General features: G+C 54.5%; 2 protein-coding genes across 8 annotated transcripts in view; one reads left to right on the forward strand and one right to left on the reverse strand.

The window, feature by feature from the left end:
* Positions 1-19,389, reverse strand: part of LOC108388420 (uncharacterized) — an 89,880-nt gene that overhangs the window by 12,304 nt on the left and 58,187 nt on the right. For 2 of the 6 annotated variants that reach the window (XM_037001944.2, XM_037001942.2), the window contains one exon: positions 16,936-19,389. The exons of 3 other annotated variants lie outside the window; for them this stretch is intronic. In XM_037001944.2, the coding sequence (XP_036857839.1) occupies positions 19,188-19,389 (202 nt within the window). In that variant the 3' untranslated portion in view covers positions 16,936-19,187. Of the gene's footprint in view, positions 1-7,018; positions 7,143-16,935 lie in introns of those variants that run through there. One more of the 6 variants, XM_037001943.1, reaches the window with a different exon arrangement.
* On the forward strand, positions 3,933-11,422 carry IRF1 (interferon regulatory factor 1). 2 transcript variants are annotated; one of them, XM_017646907.3, is made up of 11 exons: positions 3,933-4,118; positions 4,485-4,652; positions 5,722-5,813; positions 7,022-7,121; positions 7,849-8,025; positions 8,133-8,182; positions 8,293-8,425; positions 8,594-8,713; positions 9,112-9,161; positions 9,983-10,118; positions 10,400-11,422. In XM_017646907.3, exons 3-11 carry the CDS (start codon positions 5,727-5,729, stop codon positions 10,510-10,512), a joined length of 966 nt encoding a protein of 321 aa, XP_017502396.1. In that variant the 5' UTR covers positions 3,933-4,118; positions 4,485-4,652; positions 5,722-5,726; the 3' UTR covers positions 10,513-11,422. The 2 variants fall into 2 exon arrangements, with proteins under 2 accessions (XP_017502396.1, XP_073077183.1); XM_073221082.1 differs by lacking the exons at positions 3,933-4,118; positions 4,485-4,652 and adding an exon at positions 4,907-4,927.

Below are 19,389 nucleotides of genomic sequence, written 5' to 3' on the forward strand. Positions count from 1 at the left end.
CAGTCCTGTACTTCCCTCGCCAGCTGCAGCCTCCCACTCTGCATTTAGGATTTTCATACCAGCACATTTATTCTGCTGTGTCATACAGCATTTCTGCCCGAGTTGTGAGAGGGGAGGAACTAGTCTCGTGCCCCAGCATATCCCCAGGGCCAAACCTGGACTTGACCCAGAGCAGGAGAGCGATTCACCTTTACTGAATGACTTAAAAAGTGACTTTCTTTCTACCTAGGCTCCTTGCACGCGGGGTGCCTGGATTCTGTCTTCAGGCTTTTGAATGCTTTCTGATGGTTTTATGCTTGACTTGAGGTCTGCACTTCACAGTACAGGACTGCCTGCCTCCCAGGTTTGCTATGAAAACGAAGATGATGGTTTGGAGGGACTCGGGGCACCGCAGAGAGCCCTCCCTTTAGATCTGGAAGGCTGGAACACACACTGGGGAGGTCATCTGTTTGGGGGACCATGGCCTCCTCTCTGGAGGTCCCACAGGAGTTTAAGTCTGCCCTGCTCTCAAAAACCTAGTTAAAGCCCCCCCTGGGTCCTATACTTTAGGACTAACTGGAGCCCACCTAGAAGGTGAACTGTGTGTTCTGAGGGCCTGCAGAGGGGGGGTGGGGACAGGATTTGGTCCATCAGGCTCCCACTGGGGTGATCCTGCCCCCAGGATCCTAATTGCAGAAGTCACCTCAAAGGAGGCCCTGCCAGCTGCTCAGCCCCTCCTGCCAGCCTAGAAAACCCCAGGGCCTACTGCAGAGAAACTACATAATACATCTACCCTTACTGAGTGATGCATCCTGTGATAGGATGCATCCTGTGAGACCCTGCTCCAGGGCTAACCCCCAGCTAACTCCAGCTGCAGGTAGAGGAGCCTGCTCAGGTTCTCCTGCAGAAAAATGCAGACTTTGTACCCCAGAAGGTCACCACCCAGAAGGTAATAAGTGGAGAAAAGGCAACAGGAAAGTTAAGGGCCAGGGGGTTCTGAGGAGGGGAGGGGCTTCTGGTTCCCTGCTTTACAGATACTTTATAGGAAACCAGACATTTGCTCTAGGACTTTAAATGGAACTGAAATTGAAGTGTGTTAGAGGCAGGGAGAACTGAGATTGACAGAGAGAGGTGAGTATTGCTAAGTGCTGGAGGAAGACATACTGAGGAGCAAATGGAAAGAGCAAAGAGATGAGGGGAAAATACCAGAGGTGTTCAGAAACTGGAAATGCAGCAAAAGGTATATGCATTACTGTTAATATATGGAATTTGACTAATGTTTTACAGTTCAGAAAAGAGTTTATCTCTCTAATTTCATGTTTATAATAAGAGAGAGGGGCAAAGAGAGACAGTAACTTTCCTGAGGTCACACAGCAAGTGGCAAAAGCATAAGCAACCAGGCTTTCAGACTCAAATCCTGTTTTCTTTCCACTGTCCTCAAATTACTGCCAAAGGTAGGGGAGATGTGGGCAGGAAGGTTGGAATGGGACTCCCAGGACCAGAGTGAGCAGTGATTTGAATGTGGAGCTAAGGAGTTTGTGGGAGATTAGAAGGGTCCTGGTGGACCTGAATGTTAAGGAGACCATTCTAGTGCGGAGGCACCTGGGGGGCAGGCCTGATGGGGGAGAGGCCCTAGGGGAGGCTATAGTAACAGCAGTCTGGTCCTGGAAGGTGATGTGGGGAAGGAAGCCCCAGACAAGGTGACGCAAAGGAGGTAGAAGACAGGAAAGACTATCTGGTAGAAGGCTGGGATTAAGAAGAGAGAAAGCTGCTGGGGACAGTGTGGAAAGGTGAGGCCAGGAGTTCTGCTTTTGTGTGTGTGTGAATCTGTGGATAGGGTTGGAGTGGGGTGTCGAGAAGCAGAACTTGGGTGGGTAGGTCTCCTGCACAGCGGGGATGGCTGGAATTACAGAAGATGAGTATTTTGAGTCAGAGAGGGGAAAGGGTCAGTTCTGAATTACTAAGTAAAGCCTAGGGAAGGCTCTATATGTTTTGCTTATCGTCAGAGGGAATGTGTGATACATCTCAGAATCCAAGAGCAGTTATTATAAAAATTTGGAGTGCTTGGGCAGGGTTTGGCTTTATTTCACTGATTGGGAGTATAGCACCCCCAATCATGATAAGCAGATTCTTAAAGGCTTCAAGAGAAGAATCCCTATAAAGTTAAAAGCTAAAAAAAAAAGATTGTCAAGGAACACTTCAAAGATGTAAATAACAGTTTCATTGGTAAATCCTAACAATTGGGGAATTTCTCCTAAGTGCAAAAAAAATTATTAATGTGCACAAAGATTTAGCTACACAGTGTTGTTTGTATTATGAAAAAATGGAAATAACCTAAATGTCCTACAATAGGGGATTAATTTGGGTAAATTTTTATTTATTTTTATGATAGAAAAAGAGGTACCCATTATCTTTATGATAGAAAAAGAGGTACCCATTACAAATGATACTGCAGAAATACATTTCATGACCTGGAAAATGCTCATTATATGTACATATACACATACAGACGATTGTCTATTAGCTAAAATAAAGTTCTTATTTTAGAGCCCTTTTTTCAGTCTCCTATTGCCTTCATATGGTCATCTTGGTCAATTCCTCAGCCCACATGAGGTGCCAACTTCCTCTCCCTAATCTCATTCTGAATTTTCAACTGCTTATGTCAGGTGCTTGGGGACAGGACGAACATCCATTTGCTGTACAGAGTTGACTGTACAATTCAGGAGCCACTCGTTTTCTGCTTTTTTCACTCAGAAGGTCTTGGTCTCTTTAGTCGGTTCCCACTCCCATCTGCCACTTAAACCACCCCAACCCTTCTCCCCCTTCCAGGGCCTCAGCACCTTCCATTTTCCTTAACACCCAGCCCAGCTCCCTACTCACAGCTCCTCCTACCTCTCTCTCGCCTCTCCTCTCTCTTGCACACACCACTATCAAATAGCTCTGACCTTTTTGGTCTCCTGGGAGTCAAGCCTGGAGTTAGTCATGGCATCAGATTCTGGTGCACCAGATTCCATTAACCCAACCATTCTTCCGTGGGAGGAAGACACTAGAATGACTGACAGGTGGAATGCTGCATCAATGTGTTTATTTATTGCCAACATCATTGCAACTGGGTGCTGCTGTAGGGGGAGAGCTGGGTTGAGGGGAGGGACACAACCAGACCTGCCTAGATTTACTTCTGAGTCAGCTGCTTTGAGGGTGAGGGTGGGGGTAGGGGGAGGCAGGTGAAGGAAGGAGCCTGCTGGGCCAGAGTTCTGACTGGAAAGTGAACACTCAGCCCAGCCTCTACGAATACAACTACAAATACAAGGTCTAGTTGTAAGCATAAGAGCCAAATAGCTGCCCTTCCCAAGGGACCTGGACTCCCCAACTATTTGGCTAGACCCACGGCCTTGGCCAGCCCTAAGCAACCCCCGCCCCCATGCTGCCCAAAGCCTTTCTGGGCCAAGCCCTGAGGACTTGGCCACACCACCAGCGCTGACACTGAGGGACTCTCATGCCAGGGCCTTGTGAGGCTGTGGAGGTGGCCTAAGGCTGGAGTACTGGGGGTGGACCAAGGCGACCCCACCCCCACCCCAACTCAGCAGCCCTGGCTTCTCTGAAACCCTTCTCCTTTGTCCCAGCTTTGGGGCAGTCCCAAGGATGTAGCCAGAGAAGGGGAAGGTGTCTCCCTGGTCACTATAAGGCTCTGGGCAGGGAACTCGAAAACCATGCAGTATCTGCTGCCCGAGTGGGGCATGGTGCTTTACAGGGATCACCTCTCCGTCACTGGAAACCTGCAAGGTAGGGCTACTTTGTAGCTGAGGAGACTGAGGTCCCAGTCGTCTCGACAGGCTGCACCAGCAGCAGCCAGTCTGGAACTCCCTCTCCTTTGGCAGTACCCGGGAGCACCCCAGGCAGCGTAGGCTTTTCTTTTGCTTCCGCAGGGCAGGTGAATGACCGGCGGTGGGTCGCCCCTCAAGAAAGGGGCAATGTGGAGGATGAAACCTTCCTTCTTGACACCCCATTTGCGGCCTTGAGACACCGGGCTGGCTTTGGGGGATTCAATACCGGGGTCCCCTCTGAAGAGGGGGCGGCAGGTGCTCCGAAGACCTCCTCACCTGCGCTCTGGAGAGATGTGCCCACCCCCGGAGAGGAGGGTGAGATGGCCACAGGAGCTGGAAGGCTGGGAGAATGCGGAGCGAGAGTAGTAACTGCAGGCCGGGGCGCCCGGCTTTCCAGGACTGCCTTGCTCCCGGCGAGCTGGTGTGGGGGTGGAGTGGGAGCGGACGCGGCGGGCCCGCGGTCGCCCCGGGGCGGCGGCGCCCGGCCGGAGGGGGTGGGGAGCAGCAGCCGCCCTGTACTTCCCCTTCGCCGCTAGCTCTACAACAGCCTGATTTCCCCGAAGTGATGAGGCGGCGCCGGCCAATAGGCGCCGTCGCAGCTCTTTGGGGGGCGGGGCCGGCCCGGGCTTGGGGAATCCCGCTAAGTGTTTAGATTTCTCGCCGGCGCCGCTCTCCCAGCAGAGCGCGCCACTCTTTCGTCGAGGCAGGACGTGTGCCCTAGGCGGACCGAGCGAGGCCAGCGGGCGCCGAGCCAAGCCCAGGCCAGCGGCTCGCAGCGGCCCCGCGACCCGGGCATCCTCTGCCTTCTCGCGCCCAGCCGGAATCGCGCTCCTCGCGCCCGCTGCAAAGGTGAGCCCGCCTTCGCCGCGGGGGACCGGTGGCGTCGAACAAAGGAGCGCGGGGACACCAGGAAGTGGGGGCCGAAAACCCCAGGCGCGAGTGGCGCGGGCGCGCGGCGTTGTCTGGGTCCCCGCGCGGGCTCGGGAGGGCGCTGGAGGAGCGGCGAGCGGCAGCGCGGGGAGGGCGGGCCGCGGTGTGGACCGCCCACCCGGCAGAGGTTGCAAGCGCCCGGCCGCTTTCGCAGGTCGGCGTGCGCGAAGCCGCCGGGGCCTTTGGGTGACTCGGTATGTTTGTTGCGCGCATTCACAAGCGGGGAGTGTCCGTCCTCTCGTGGGAGACCCGGGCTTCCCCGGACCGGCTTTGGATGGTCCCAGCTGCGCGCCCAGGCCCCAGATCTCAGACTGTCTATGCAGATAGCGGGCTTGCTGCCCTGGGTGACTGGAGGACCTGCCGTGGCTGCGGGAGGAGGCGCCACAGGTGTTCCCTGAGCCACTATCGGCCGAGGAGAGGAGCCAGGCAGAGGGAGGAAGCCGGGCCCGAAGGGTTAGCTTCCCGGCCTCTGCACTGGTAGCTGGCTGGGAGGCACAGACTAGATTGCGGGTGGAGAGCGGGGGCGGGGAGGGGGGTTGGGATGTCCAGGGGTGCAGGGTGACTGCTTGCCCATTAGGGAAGGTGCATGGCTAGTGGCAACAAATGCAGTTGGGAAATTCCTTAGCACCTAGCAAAAGAAGCCCCTCTTCTCAAAGGCGTTGAAATTTGGGAGGAAAGTTCCGGTATTAAGGTATTTGTGTATCTTGTACCATTTTCCAGCACATAAATCTTGACGCTATCATTTGCGTGCCTTCTCCCAAGACTGTCAAGGAGTGGGCGAGGGAAGGGGCAGAAGAGTTTTTGCCCAAGGTGCAGTCACGATGTGGACGGCAGTTTTATTCCGGTGGAGGCTCCCTCCCCCATGTCTTAGTGCTTGGTATCTGGCCTAGCAGCAGGGGAGGTTAACTGAATGGTCCGGGTTGGGGGCAGGGCAGTGCCCAGGGACTGCTCAACAGACTCTGAACTGGAGCTTTCTGTCTTTTTACAGCCAACATGCCCATCACTCGGATGCGCATGAGACCCTGGCTAGAGATGCAGATTAATTCCAACCAAATCCCAGGGCTGGTCTGGATTAATAAAGTGAGTGTAACTGGGTTTTCCCTGTTACTATTTTAACCTATGGTTTTGGGGGGACTAAAGCTTCGATGCAGTTGAAAAAGGGAAGTAATAGCAGGCAGATGTGTTTGCCAGTGGGTCCTGCATACAGGGAGTATGCGAGGCTCACCCCGGGTCCCAGTTGCCCAACTTCTGCCTTCCTCCCTTCTCGAGGTATGCGCAAGGCACCCACTTGAGGGCACTAAGAGTTTCCAGCAGCAAGATGCCCCAGAATCTGCGGAACTGGTGTCTCCCTTTAAAAAACACAGCTCCCTGGAGAGCTCCAGTCCGTGGAGACAGAGAGGAGGGCACTCCTGGCAGGAAGGTGGTTAGCTCAGCAGGGGACCCCAAAATTAACCATGTACAAGTTGCCCAGGTCCAGCAATCCTCTTGCTGGTGCGCAAAGGGAAATAGCTCCTGCAGACTCAGTAGCAATAACAGTATTCATAGTAATAGTGAAGGCTTACTGTATACTCACTGAGCATGGCACCCTAAGTATATTATTTACATTGTGTCATTTAATCCTCAAAGTAGCCCAGTGAAGCAGATCCTATAATACCTCCATTTTCAGATAAGGAAACAGAGGCACTAAGAGATGTTGAGAGCACACGAAAAGTGATCATGCCTGGCTTTGAACCGGAACAGCTCTGACTTAGAAATCCATACTATCAGCCACCAGGAATAACAGTGAGACCGTAGTCGGTATATTTGTCACTGTTTCTTCATTTCACAGAAAACAGTGAGGGACAAAGAGGTGACAGTGCCAGGGTCACAAAGGCAGTCAGGTAGTCACACAGGTAGTCAACATCCAAGTCTGGCCCTAGGCTCCCTTAGGTGTATGGCAGGACCCCCTGTGGAGGAGCCAGTCGTCCCAGATGTCCTGAGCAGTCCCCTTTAATGGAGGGGCTCTCATTTCCATGTTGATGCTGACAGACCAGAGAGCAGCAGCCCAGGGTCATGTGTACGGGTCCCAACTCATGTGTAACTGGCAGAGAGGCCTGTCTGTTGCCCCAGCACATCAGAACCCCAAGCTGCTTCTGAGAGACCCAGAATGGTACAGTGGCCTGTGTGAGCCAATCGCAGGGCGAGCCAACCCAGGCCAGATGTCAGGGTAGACCTGGGGCTGCTGAGTAGTCTCAGGCCCCGAGTCTGTGGTCTTTGAGCTGACACACCCCTGTGCCTGTGCTGTTCAGGAGGAGATGATATTCCAGATCCCGTGGAAGCATGCTGCCAAGCATGGCTGGGACATCAACAAGGATGCCTGTCTGTTCCGGAGCTGGGCCATTCACACAGGTAAGTGTCCTGGAGTCGAGGCTGGGAGGGCCAGGAGGAGGCAAAGTGCTCTGTTAACTAACACAGGCTATTCACTGGGGTCTGAGTGACCTGAGACACTGTATACAGAGTTTGGGGGCAGGCAGGGGGCAGACTTGTGTTTCTGGGGAGAGGATCCATTGTTTGAACAAGTTCTTAAAGGAATTTGTGAAGCTGAAATCTTGCCAGTGTGACTTCAGCAAGTTTGTGTCTGGATTAAAGTTCCCTCTGGCAAAAGCAACTGTGAGCAAGAACACTGAAAGAAACCCAGGCCTACCTTTTTCTTCATGTTGACTAAGGTCCTTGGCCTAAGGCCCATCTGGTTGTCAGCCTCCTTTTATCCTCAAGGTAGGGCCTCGTGGCCCATCTCAGCCCAGTCAGTTTACCCACATATCAGTAACTGTTTTGCTCTGTGCCCACTCCCACGTTTGGAAATATCAGATAAGCCCCAGTTCCTACCCTCTGGCTGCTGATAGCCCAAGCAGGAAGACTAGGCATGGTCTGGGACAAAAAGAACACTACGGGGCATTTGAGGCCAAGGGCCCAGGGCCAGCAGGGTGTTGCTCAGGATCGCCTGCTGGTTTGACCAGTGTGGGACTCTAGCCATATGAGAGCTTAGGATACTCCTGCCTTCCTCCACCCAGGCCAGGGGCAGCTGAGGATGCCCATCTGTGACTCTGATGACCCTCTTCATTCTCCTGCCCACTAGGCCGATACAAAGCAGGGGAAAAGGAGCCTGACCCCAAGACATGGAAGGCCAACTTCCGGTGTGCCATGAACTCCCTGCCGGACATTGAGGAGGTGAAGGACCAGAGCAGGAATAAGGGCAGTTCTGCTGTGCGTGTGTACCGGATGCTCCCTCCCCTCACCAAGAACCAGAGGAAAGGTATGCAAGGGTTCTGGGTCCTCGGGACCCCTCAGGGAGGGAGGGAGGAAGAATTGCGGCCGGGGCTGGTGGCCTGTACCAGGGCTGACAGCCTATCTGCCCTACAGAGAGAAAGTCCAAGTCCAGCCGAGATGCCAAGGGCAAGGCCAAGAGGAAGGTAAGTGTGGTCCTAAGTAGCCAGCCTTGGGTCATCTGATGAGGGGCGGGGGGGCAGGAGAAGAAATGCCATGATGGCAAGCCTGGGTCTAAGCTTCTTTTTCTCTGCAGTCGAGTGGGGATTCCAGCCCTGATACCTTCTCTGATGGACTCAGCAGCTCCACCCTGCCTGATGACCACAGCGGCTACACAGCTCAGGGCTACTTGGGGCAGGACTTGGAGGTGGAGCGCGCCCTCACTCCAGGTGAGGTGGGCTGGGTCTGGTAGGGGACCTCACAGGCCAATCTAGGGGGCATGGTGCAGTGGGTCGTGGCCTGTTGGAGCAGGCTTCAGGGTGGGGGTGCTGGGGGGCACACAAACTAAGAAAACATACGAGTAGCCCTGACCTGCAGTTTCTGCTGTCCTGGAGCAGTGTCCCCATGTGCCGTGAGCAGCACACTCCCTGACTGGCGCATCCCAGTGGAAATTGTGCCAGACAGCACCAGTGACCTGTACAACTTCCAGGTGTCGCCCATGCCCTCCACCTCTGAAGGTTCGTGGCCCTGGTAGCCTGACTGTTTTAGGTGCTGGGAGGGATTTCTTGAGGGAGAACAAGTGCTCAGAACTCACCTGGCACTGCACTGACAGTGGTAAGCTGGGGAGGAGAGGAAAGGGGTGGGGGCTGCATTTAGTCTATGGTTGCTAGCTGGCCTGAGTCCTCTGCAGCCCAGTCTTTCAGCGGGAAGGCGGAAGCAAGAGGGTGGGAAGAGGTGTGGCTTCAGGGTTTGGGAGGCTGAGTCACCAGGACAGTGTCCTGTTCTGGAATCTCTGGCAGCCAGATGTCTGCTGAAGGCGTGTGTGTGTGCACGCGTGTGTGTGTAGAGGACCTGGGGCTGGAACTGCAGGATGAGTCTGACAGCCGGCCAACCTCTCTGCTTTTCCCACCCACAGCCACAACAGACGAGGATGAGGAAGGGAAATTAACTGAGGACATCATGAAGGTAAAGCTCCTTCCTCCCTGGGCACTCTTAGAAAGTGGCTGCTTCTCAGTGGGGAGAGAGAGAACCAGCAAGAACTTCCAAATCAGAGGGCAGCTGTTTCTGTGGCCTGGCTGCCTGCATGGTCCTGAGTGCCATGTCCCTGGGGCTAGGGACCCCTCCCGCCCTTGGCTGGGGGGAAGACACCGTGGGCGTGGGGACAGAGGGAGGCCTGGTTTCCTCAGGGCCTCTGACAGCTGTTGAGTCAGCCATCCTCAGTGCTGGGTCCCTGGCCTGTGTCCTTTTGCCCCAACATGCCCCAGTCCTGCTAGTTAGGGAAATGCACATAAGGTTTCAATAATCAGCCTTTGGAATCTGTGTAATAGGAAGGATTCTTTTTTTTTTAAAGCACATTATCCTCCAGGTATTTTTTTTTCTGCTTCAGTTTTCAAAGTGAATATTAGAAGTTTTTGCTGTATTTGTTGCCCACGTTTTTATCAGCACAGAAAATTGAGACGTGGGCATAGTTCTTTATCTCTACTTTTCTACTCATCTTTTCTTGACTTTTAATGCTAACTATTGCTTGAAGCCACATTCTCAGCTGGTATGTCCTAGAGATACCATGTCATAGAGATTCTGTGCGGTGGGTAGCTGGGGGAGCATGGGTCTGGGTGGACCCTCACCTCCCAGCCCCTGGTCCTAACTACATATCCACCTCCATCTGAGCACGTGAAAATGGCCAAGGGTGTGATCCTGGCCAGGAAGCTTTGGCTCATTGAGGGGAGGGCCACGGGGTGAACTTGCACTGCAGGGGACCTAATGGCTTCTTGCTCTTCTGTCCCCAGCTCTTGGAGCAGTCTGGGTGGCACCCAACAAATGTGGATGGGAAGGGATACCTGCTCAATGAGCCTGGAGTCCAGCCCACCAGTGTTTACGGAGACTTCAGCTGCAAGGAGGAGCCAGAAATTGACAGCCCTGGGGGTAAGGAGCCCTGAGCTCAGAGGGTTTCTCAGAGAATGGAGAGCCATGCAGAGGGTGGGGAGGGCTGGGGGCAGGGCCGGGAGCCGCCAAGCATCTGGTACAGACAGCCTGTGAACTGGCTGTTGCTCTGGTGCCTTCAGGTTTGCGGAAAGACGGGCGCTTGCTGCGCTGGACAGCATAGGCAGCTGTGTCTGTGGCCCTCGGGCAGGGCTGGGTGGGGGGTGTGCACACTCTGCCCCACCCCACCCGCCTCCTCACACAACCTTCCTCTTGTCTTCCAGGGTATATTGGGCTGATATCTTCAGATCTGAAGAACATGGACACCAGCTGGCTGGACAGCTTGCTGCCCCCAGTCAGGCTGCCCTCCATCCAGGCCATCCCCTGTGCACCGTAGCTGGGCCCCTGGCCCCCTTTACTCCCCTAGGTGAGCAGGACCCGGCATCATGGTGGCTGTGGTGCAGAGAAGCAGGTCTCCTGTGGGCCCCTTGACATAAAAAGCCTGACCCCAGTGCCAAGTGGGGATGGAGCCTCCCTCCTTGGGGCAGGGCCTCTCCAGGACTGGCAGGCAGGGTCTGGGCTCACCTTGTGGGTAGAAAGCTGGCCCTTTCTCTCGGGAAGATGGGGTTCTGAGACTGGTCTGTCATGTGGCTCAGACGGGAGTCAGCCTCCAGCTTTTCCTTTTGAGCCCTGCTGCCTGGAGAGGGTCTCACTGTTGCTGAGCTGGCCGGAAGGAACAGACCGGTGACCTCAGAAAAGCACAGCACCAACGCCAGGGCTGGCTCTGCACTAAGAGACGATTGCACTAAGTGATTCCTATTCCCAAAGAACTGCCTCCCTTCCCAGATGAGCCCTGGGGACCATTCCCAAGCCAATGAAATGTGAAGGAAAAATGGGGTCCTGCAGGAACTGCTCCCTCAGCCTCAGAGAGGCTCTGCCCTGCTTTTGCTCCCTGCTCGGGCCAGGGCACGTGGGAAAAAATATGGCACTTTTTCTTGTGGACCTCGGCACATTCCCGCTCAGAGGTGTACACTAACGTTTCCCCCAAGCTCTTGGCCTTCACATTTATTTATGCAGTGCCTTGCCCTGCGCCCACCTGCCCCCTCAGCAGGCCCAAGGAGGGACGTGTGAGCGCCTTGGTGTGACTTAAAATCAGACAAGCCATCCAATCACTAAGTCATGTGACCACATATGTACACATGTGTAAATATGTACATTTGTCTTTTTATATAATGTTAATTGTTTATAAGGAGTTTGACTTTTATTTAGAGGTAAGTTGTAGGTGATTATACTTTATTTTGAAGACATTCTGATGGACTCATTCTTGGCATCCTACCTCCGGAGCTTGTCTTTGGGGTGAACAATGACATGCACATACTGCAAAATTTCAATCATGCCCACAGAGAAGGAGAGGCTGTCATGGCAGAGAGACATGGTCTATGAACATACTCACTGCCTTTGGCTTTACAGCTAAGACTGGAATTGAGGTTCCTGAGGCTGGGGAAGTGTTAGGTTTTGAGTTCTGAGGAAGTAGCTGTGGACTGTCCTGCTGAACTCAGATGCAAGTATACTTAAGTACTACTCCATGAATTTAATGATTGGTGCAGCAGTCACAAACCAGCGTAAAAAAGGTCCCTGTGGCCTACTGTGTCATGCGTTACTTGTCCAATTTGCAGTGATGGGAATGTTTTCAGGTGTGTGATCACATTCCAGCTGAGTGCTTGGAATGTGAATGTGGCTACTGTGATGGTGGAACAGAATTTCAGGTCTTACTGGTTAAGACTTAGCCCCATGTGGCCTGTGGTTACCATACTAGACAGAATAGATGATCCTGGTTCAGGGGCAGATCTGATGGGGAAGCTGGGATGGCTGGAGGACATGGGACAGTGGTTGGGGCTATCTACCTGAGCAGTTCACTGTTTGACAGCCCACAGAAACTTACTGATGCTGAACACCAGTCCCACAGGGCACTATGAAACAGGTCCATGCACAAATGCTAGGAAAGCCCTGGATGACCTTATGTAAAGCAGGTGTTCTTCACATCGTTTCACAGTTCTGGCTGGGCTAAAGCACACACAATCTGAAGGGGTATGGATCAGAACAGTGTTTCTGAAAACAGGTTGGGAATCACTGATGTTGATATATACCCCCTTCAGATAAGACCCAAGCCACAGGTGTGTATGGCAATAGGCTTTCTCATCTCCCCCTTCTCTGGCCCTGGGGCATGAACAGTACAAAGCAGTAGGCAGGCTGGCCAAGGGAAGTCCGAAGGCCTCACTAGCATCACCCAGGCAAGGTCATGGCAGTAAGGGGGTTGCCCTGGGAAACCAGCCCTGTGGACACGTCTGTACTCAATTGCAGAAACCACTGGGACTGTGATCCACTCCCTGGGTCCAGCCCTTTGGAAGGAATGTGGGCCCTTTGTGGAGAAAGGAAGACCAAGGAAGAAAATGAAAAAGCTGGGAAATGGGCAAGGCCAATCGTCATTCTCTGCCAAGCTCAGGAAGCACAGATCCTGATACTGGACATGCCATGTGTGGGGGAGTGGTGGGGGTAGATGGCCTCCTGTTGAGTGGGCACTGGATGTGGACATCTGGACAGACCCCAGTCTCAAGCCCTGCCCATCAGAAGATCCATCTGGAGTTTCCAAGTGTTGCCTCACTTGGGGGCAGAGGGATGGGTAAGATGACCTTGCCTAGCTCCTGCAGAGCCCAACCTGACCAAGGAGAATCAGCCTGGGGTGGCTAGCATTCTTTGGCTTCTAACTAGGAGCACGGTGAGGTCTCTGGGTGGTTTTTCCAGGCAAAGATGTGTGGGTGAAGCCAGGTCTAGTGATTGAGGAGGGATGGGAGTGAAGGGATGCAACCCACAGCAGAGAGCAGGGACTGCCTCCAACTTTTCTACTCTTGTCCTTCAGCCTAACCCCTGACAGAGTAGACAGTGGGAAAATCTCTCGTTATAATGCCTACAGTGCGTCACCTGTAAGTTACCAAAACAGGAGAGAACTCCATCCGTGAGCTCCCATTCTCCAAAGCTAAGAAGTCCTGACCTCCAGCTCTTCTTGCTCCTGGGTTCTAAATACTTGGGAACAACTCCTTGGAATGTCCTGGGAGGGACCCCCAAACTCCATCCCCTCCCCACCACAAGGGAGCTGGGTCCTAGGGACCAGGCCTGGAGGAGGATCATGGAATAACGCCAGACCTTCCAGAATGGTGAGCTGTCCCACACCACCGCGGACCGTGGCCAGGACCTGACTGGAGAAATGGTTCAGTCCGACTACTCAGCCAAGTGTGAGGGCAGCACTGCTACCTCAGCCACACAGTGCCTGAGATGGAGCCGCAGCAGTATAATCTGAGCCAAACTAGGGCATCATAATGTAAGGTCATTCCAAGGATCTGACAGTGCTTTTGAAGGTCATTCCCAGGAGTTTCAGTCTGAATACAAATGGTGGAAGCTCTTGACTGAGGTAGCTGGGTGGTCACTGAAAAACTTGTTTTGTTGGGGTTGGGGCTGTGATGACAGCACTGTCACCAACTGCCACTTTCCAATGTAGTAAATTGGTAAAGTGGGGCTGAGCCTCCCAGCTAGAACTGCCAAGTCTATAGATGAGTTCAAGGGCATTTCTAGTCAGTCACAGGGGTTTCCTTACCCCGAGCATATTGTTTACCTGGGCAGGTTTATTCATTTAGCTCATTTGGCAAAAAGAAGAAAGCTAGAGGCCAATATGCTAGCTGCTCTTACAGAGGCTCATGATGGCAGAAGATGTTTAGGGAAGACAGATGCAAACCTCCCTTTCTTGGTGCATCCGCTTTTAACCTCAGTGCACTGTGTGCAAGGTAAGAGCTTTCTCAGGTCTCTGGATCTCTCAGGCTGAGATGCCAAAGACAGAACTGAAGACCTGGGGAAAGTCCTGGGCCCAGCGGGAGCGGGGCTCCTCTCCCCGGGGAGTGGTGCTCACTGGCTGTGTGGCTGGGTCATGTCCAGCCTGTTATTTTCTGGGCCCATTTGGTCTTTGCTCACATTGTGTAGATCCAAAACCCTTCTTTTAGTGGGGTACAGGTTTCCTCTGCAGCCCTGTTTGGACCACCCAGGAAGGTTCTGTCACTGTCAGATAGAGGGACTGCGCTTTCCTAACCGTGGCACAGCTGACTCCATTGCGTGGATGCATGAAATTCATTGGAACTGTGCACTAACTTGTACCCACCTGTGCCAACAGCCAGGGAGGCCTAGAGAGGGAGAACGGGAGCTGGTGCATTCCACTGTCCAGGAATGAAAGTACTGGGCAGAGAAGGGCTTGTCTTTGTCAGCCAGGGCTCCCTGGTGAGGCCAAGTGTAAGGCAGCCCTGGGTAAAGCTCCAGGGAGCTCACTGTTTCTGCTGATTCTCTGGGGTGCCGGAGTTGTAGCAGCAGCCCCCACTTCTGCAGGCTCAGTGGTGGGGCAGGCCTCATGTGTCTATGCTAAAAGCTTAATTTCAGCTGGGGAGATACTAGAGGCAATGAGGCAAGAACATGACGACAGACTGCAAAAGGAGAGGCAGATGTCCAGCTTGCATCCCCAGCCAGCAACAAGAGCTGAGAAATGGACTGAGCCTGAAAGGACCTTAAAGTTCGGCGGGCTAGAAACAACATAGGGCTTGAGTGTGCACTGCACCCGACGCTGTGCCCAGGGCCCCACATGTGCCACACCACAGTCCCTGGCTTGCTGTGACCAGGCAACCAAAGCTCTGCTGGCATAAGGCACTTGCCCAGGATGATGCAACTAATCAATATGGAGCCTGGATCCCAACACACAGCTGTCGGTGCCCAGAACCCAGACCACTGCCACAATACCAGGCTGTCCACAGAGGAGGAAACCGAGGCCTGTGAAGGAAGTCTGGGAATGCTTGCCTAGGGCAGGGCACTAGCCCCTCATGCCAAGAAAGCATCTGGGGACAGGGAGGGAAGGCAGCAAAAGTTGCAGCTCTGGACACTGTGTAGGACCCTGCTTTTCAGCTCCCTTGCCCTCCCCTTCCTTCAGGCCACATGGCTCAGCAGATACAGGCCCCAGGGCTCCAGTGGGGTGAGATTTGACTTAGTCCTGAAGGGGTGCGATGCCCCACCTATGCCCTGGAGGCCACCTGCAGTTTCGAGGGGTGGAGCCCTAGGGGGACGAGACACAGACAGGCTCGTAACTCGGCCTTGGTGCAGGGGGCAGCTCTGTGTGAACCTACTCCCAGCTCCAGAGGACTCTGGCCGGCTAGGGCTTATCTCATTTCTAGGGATCAAAGAGGACCTGTCATCTGCATTTCTTTCTGAGTGAGGTGACCAGAGCTCTCCTGTCTCCTGCTCTAAACCAGACCTTTCCTGGGCAATGGGGCCTCAGAGGCGGGGATTCTGGGTGACTGTATAAGCAGGACGACTCAAGGTGTGTCCTAACGCCTAGTTATGGGGCTGGAGTCCTCCTAGCTTTTTGGTCCCTGAGTAAACCCAGCACCCCTGGTGGCTGGCTGATTGCTGGTGGGCTCCTGGGCTCACCTGCAGGCTTCCTTCAGGGAAGGCCCCCCTCATGCAGACCCAGCTGGGGGGCAGCCTGAGTGGGCCACCCTCCCTCCATGTCTGGCCCAGTGTCTTGGGTTGGCCTGGGTGCCTGTCTGCTTCTGCCCCTGCCTCGTGCTAACAGCCAGGTGGATGTGGGGGTGTCCAGTTTTGCTACCATGTCCTCCTCAAACTGGCAGTGGGGAACTTCCTCAGAATTAGAGCAGGCACAGTGGGTCCTTCCACAGCAGTTAAAATCCTTGGCCACACCTTGGCTCAGAGAGGCGAAAGGATATGCCTGGGACCTTAGTTCAAGAGCAAAGTAAGTGGGCTGGGGTGGGCTGGGGTGGGTGGGGAGAACTGCGTGCCAGGCTCTCTGAGAGGTGCCCTTATGGAACAAGGCTGCTGGAGGAACATGGAGTTGTGTTTGGGGAATGGGGGTGGAGAAGGAGAGCCTTCAGGCCAGCCCAGGGCAATGGCAGGCCAGGGTGGGGCTGCTACTTGCCTGTGGGAGTGAAGCTTGGCTGCCTCGACTGGTGCCCAGAGCTCCCCTCTCAGTGCTCCTTCTGGGCTTGCCAGGACGGGGCAGGAGCTGAATGCTGAGAGCCGAGGTGAGGGCTGGGCTGCTAGGTGAGGAGGCCTGGTGTTCATGCAGGTCTGTGGGGGTCCAGTGGCAGTGGGGGAGCCTGCAGGGATGTCCTACCTCCCAAGGTTCAGAACAGCCCCGTAACCATTCATCACCACCCTTGTCCTGCACTGGTAGGCAGCCAGAGTTCTTGGCCCAGGAGACCATCTGCCCCCAGTTGGGGGGCGTGCCTCAGGTCACTTGGAGGGCCCAAGTTTTGCTCTCTGGCCATCCTGAGACACAAGCAATGTGGCCCTTCTTCATCTGACAACCCACACAGGAAAGCCTCCCCTTCCAGTGCCTGTCCGCTTCCTGTGTGCCACTCCCCACGTTGTCTGTGGGGTGCCCAATCTCTCCAGCCAGACTGGAAGCTCCCTAGGGGCATGCAGTTCCTCCATCATCCTACAGCGCCCAGGCAGGGTTGGCACTTGAGAGCATCAACTCGCCTGCTCTGCCTGCAAGCAGGCTGGCTCCAGGGTCAGCGCGAAGGCTCCAGGCTGAGAGGCAAGGGGGCAGAGTGGTAACTAGCTTTGCCTCACAATCCAGCCTCGGGCAGAGTGGGCCACGACCACCAGCAGCCAGGGCCAAAGGCCCCACACGAGGGCCTCGGTGTTCCACGACATGGAGCACGGCCCACCCAAGTCCCCCAGGAGGACTGTCGGAAGGTGGGAGGGTGAGAAGTCAGTTACTTTCTTTTATTCAAAATGTACACAAGTAAAAGGAACATGGTCTAATTAACATATACAGAGTAAGAAACACAGATGAGTCAATAGAAACATTAATTAAAGCCATCTGCAATACACCACCCAGAAGAAATAAGGCTGTTAAATTTTTAGAAACTTAGGTGCAAACACAATTTTCCGGCTTCTGTGCTTGTATGCAAGAGCTCCAGCCCATGCAGACAGAGGCATGGCCTCTGCAGAGACGCCTCTACCCAGAAGGCTGCAGCAGGAATGCGTACTTGCACTGCACTGGCCTGGGGGCCCCTCCTTAGTCACTGGGGCTCTCTGGGCCCAGATACTGTGCAGAGCTTGACAACAAAGAGTCCAAAGGGCCATCTGTCCATGCTGCAGAGGTAAGCTAGAGTAGGGTAGCAGGGGCAAAGGACTTTGGAGATAGGGTGACCAATTGTCCCCATGTGCTCAGGACCGAACTGTTTCCTGGGATGTTGGGACTTGCAGTGCTAAAACTGAGAAAGCCCTGGGCAAACTGGTCACCCCACTTGGAGGGCCAACGGCCTTGTCCAGCCCTTCCCTCTCTGCACTGCCCGCAGGCCCTGCCATGCTGTCTTAGATTCCACAGGCCCTCACCAAGCAGCCCAAGGACAGAGGCTCCATAGGGGCCTCTAGCTCCTTCATGGGGGCCCCCAAGGCTACAGCCTGAGGCCTGGGGAAGGAGAGGGGAAAGGGAATGAGTAAAGGCAGCTAGGCAGCCACCATCTGAGGAAAGGGGCCAGGCAGACATGGGTGTCAAGGACAGCTAGGGGGGAGGGGTGCTGATACTTGGCCACCTGCCCCTCAGCTTTAGAGCTACCCTTAGACATCGGAATCTGAGTCCTCAGGGGCTCCAGCCCTGCTCCTTGGAAAGTGCTCAGCCCCAGGGGCCTCCTGCAACTCTGGGGCCTCCAGCCTCGCACACGCTCCTAGGCGCTCCTACTCCCTGATGCTTCCTGCCAGCTACTCTCCACCTAGGACTGGAAGCAGAGGATGTGAGGGCTCAGGCAAAGGCTGAATGAGTAAGGAGCAGTCAGGTGGCACGGAACCTGGGCAGAAACGACCCCTCCGACAGTGGTGGGAACATCCTGATTGTGGTCTGGTATGGCCCAGCCTCTGCCTGAGGATGGGGCCCTTGGGGAATCAAGAGGAACAGGCAGAATAATGGCCCATGGTGGGATAAAGATATTCACATCCTAATGCATGGAATCTGTGAATATGTTCTGTTATGCGGCAATAGGGAATGAAGGTTGCCTATGGAATGAAGGTTGCTAATCAGCTCACCTTAAAATAAAGAGATTATTCTGGATTATCTGAATGGGTCCAATATAATCACAAGGGTCCTTAAGTGGGGAAAAAGGAGACAGAAGAGTCAAAACCAAAGAACGGCATTATGTGAAAGACCTGATAGGCCACTGCTGGCTTTGAAAGCAGAGGAAGGGGCCACGAGCCAGGGAGTGCAGGCAGCCTCCATACGCTGCAAAGGGCAAGGAAACAGACTCTACTAGAGCTCTAGAACAGGGATGCAGGCCTGCAATGCCTTAGTCCAATAAGACCCATTTTGGACTTCTGATCCACAAGACCGTGAGGTTATACATGTGTGCTGTTTTAAGCCACTTAGTTCACGGTAGTTTGTTACAACGGTGTTACTGAGAAACTGCCGGAGGGATGCGGCTGCCAAAGCCCCACTGGTCAGTCAGTCTCCCAGCACCCCACAGCCCCTCTACGAAAGGCCTGCTCTGCGGTGGGAGACCTGGAGGCGCTGCCACCTGGGCAGGGAATGGGCCTCCACAGCTGGGGTGGACCAAGATGGAAGGATAGAGCCTCCATGGACACGTCTACAGCAAACAGCCGCTTCCTTGAGCCCACTCCCCAGGCCTCCGCTGGTGCCGCTCGGAGCCGACCAGGCCGACCCGCCCTGAAGTCAGGCCGCACAGTGGAGCCTGCCGGGCCTGGCCTAGGCCCCTGGGGTGGGCTTCTGGGTCCTTTCCACCCACCCTAACACAGCACTCTCTGCTTTTGGCCTCACTAATGGGATCCAGTTCAGCTCCAAAAAAGCTGAACCAGAGGGAAGCAGGTGCAGAGGAGAAGCCACTGAGTTGGGTGTCCGCCAGTCCCTTCTCTGCCCGCCGGAGCTCTGCGGCCGCCTGCCTCTGGACCTCCTGAGGCCTCAGTTTCTTCTTGGGTGTGGTAGGTGTATCAGCTCTTGTCTTACCTGCCTCAACAGGGTGTGTGAGACTTGAGTGAGACAATGCAGAAAAATTTTGTGAGGAACAGACTGAGGTGCTGCTGTTGTGAAGCCACCACAAGGATCGCAGCCCTACATGGCTTTGGGTGACGCGGATGATCACACACAGCCCGTGTCCAGGAGGAGTGCGTGCAGGCCCGCCAACTGTCTTGCCCACAGGCAGGAGGCTGCAGC

This window comes from Manis javanica, chromosome 14, assembly GCF_040802235.1.
Source record: "Manis javanica isolate MJ-LG chromosome 14, MJ_LKY, whole genome shotgun sequence".
Classification (NCBI taxonomy): domain Eukaryota; kingdom Metazoa; phylum Chordata; class Mammalia; order Pholidota; family Manidae; genus Manis; species Manis javanica.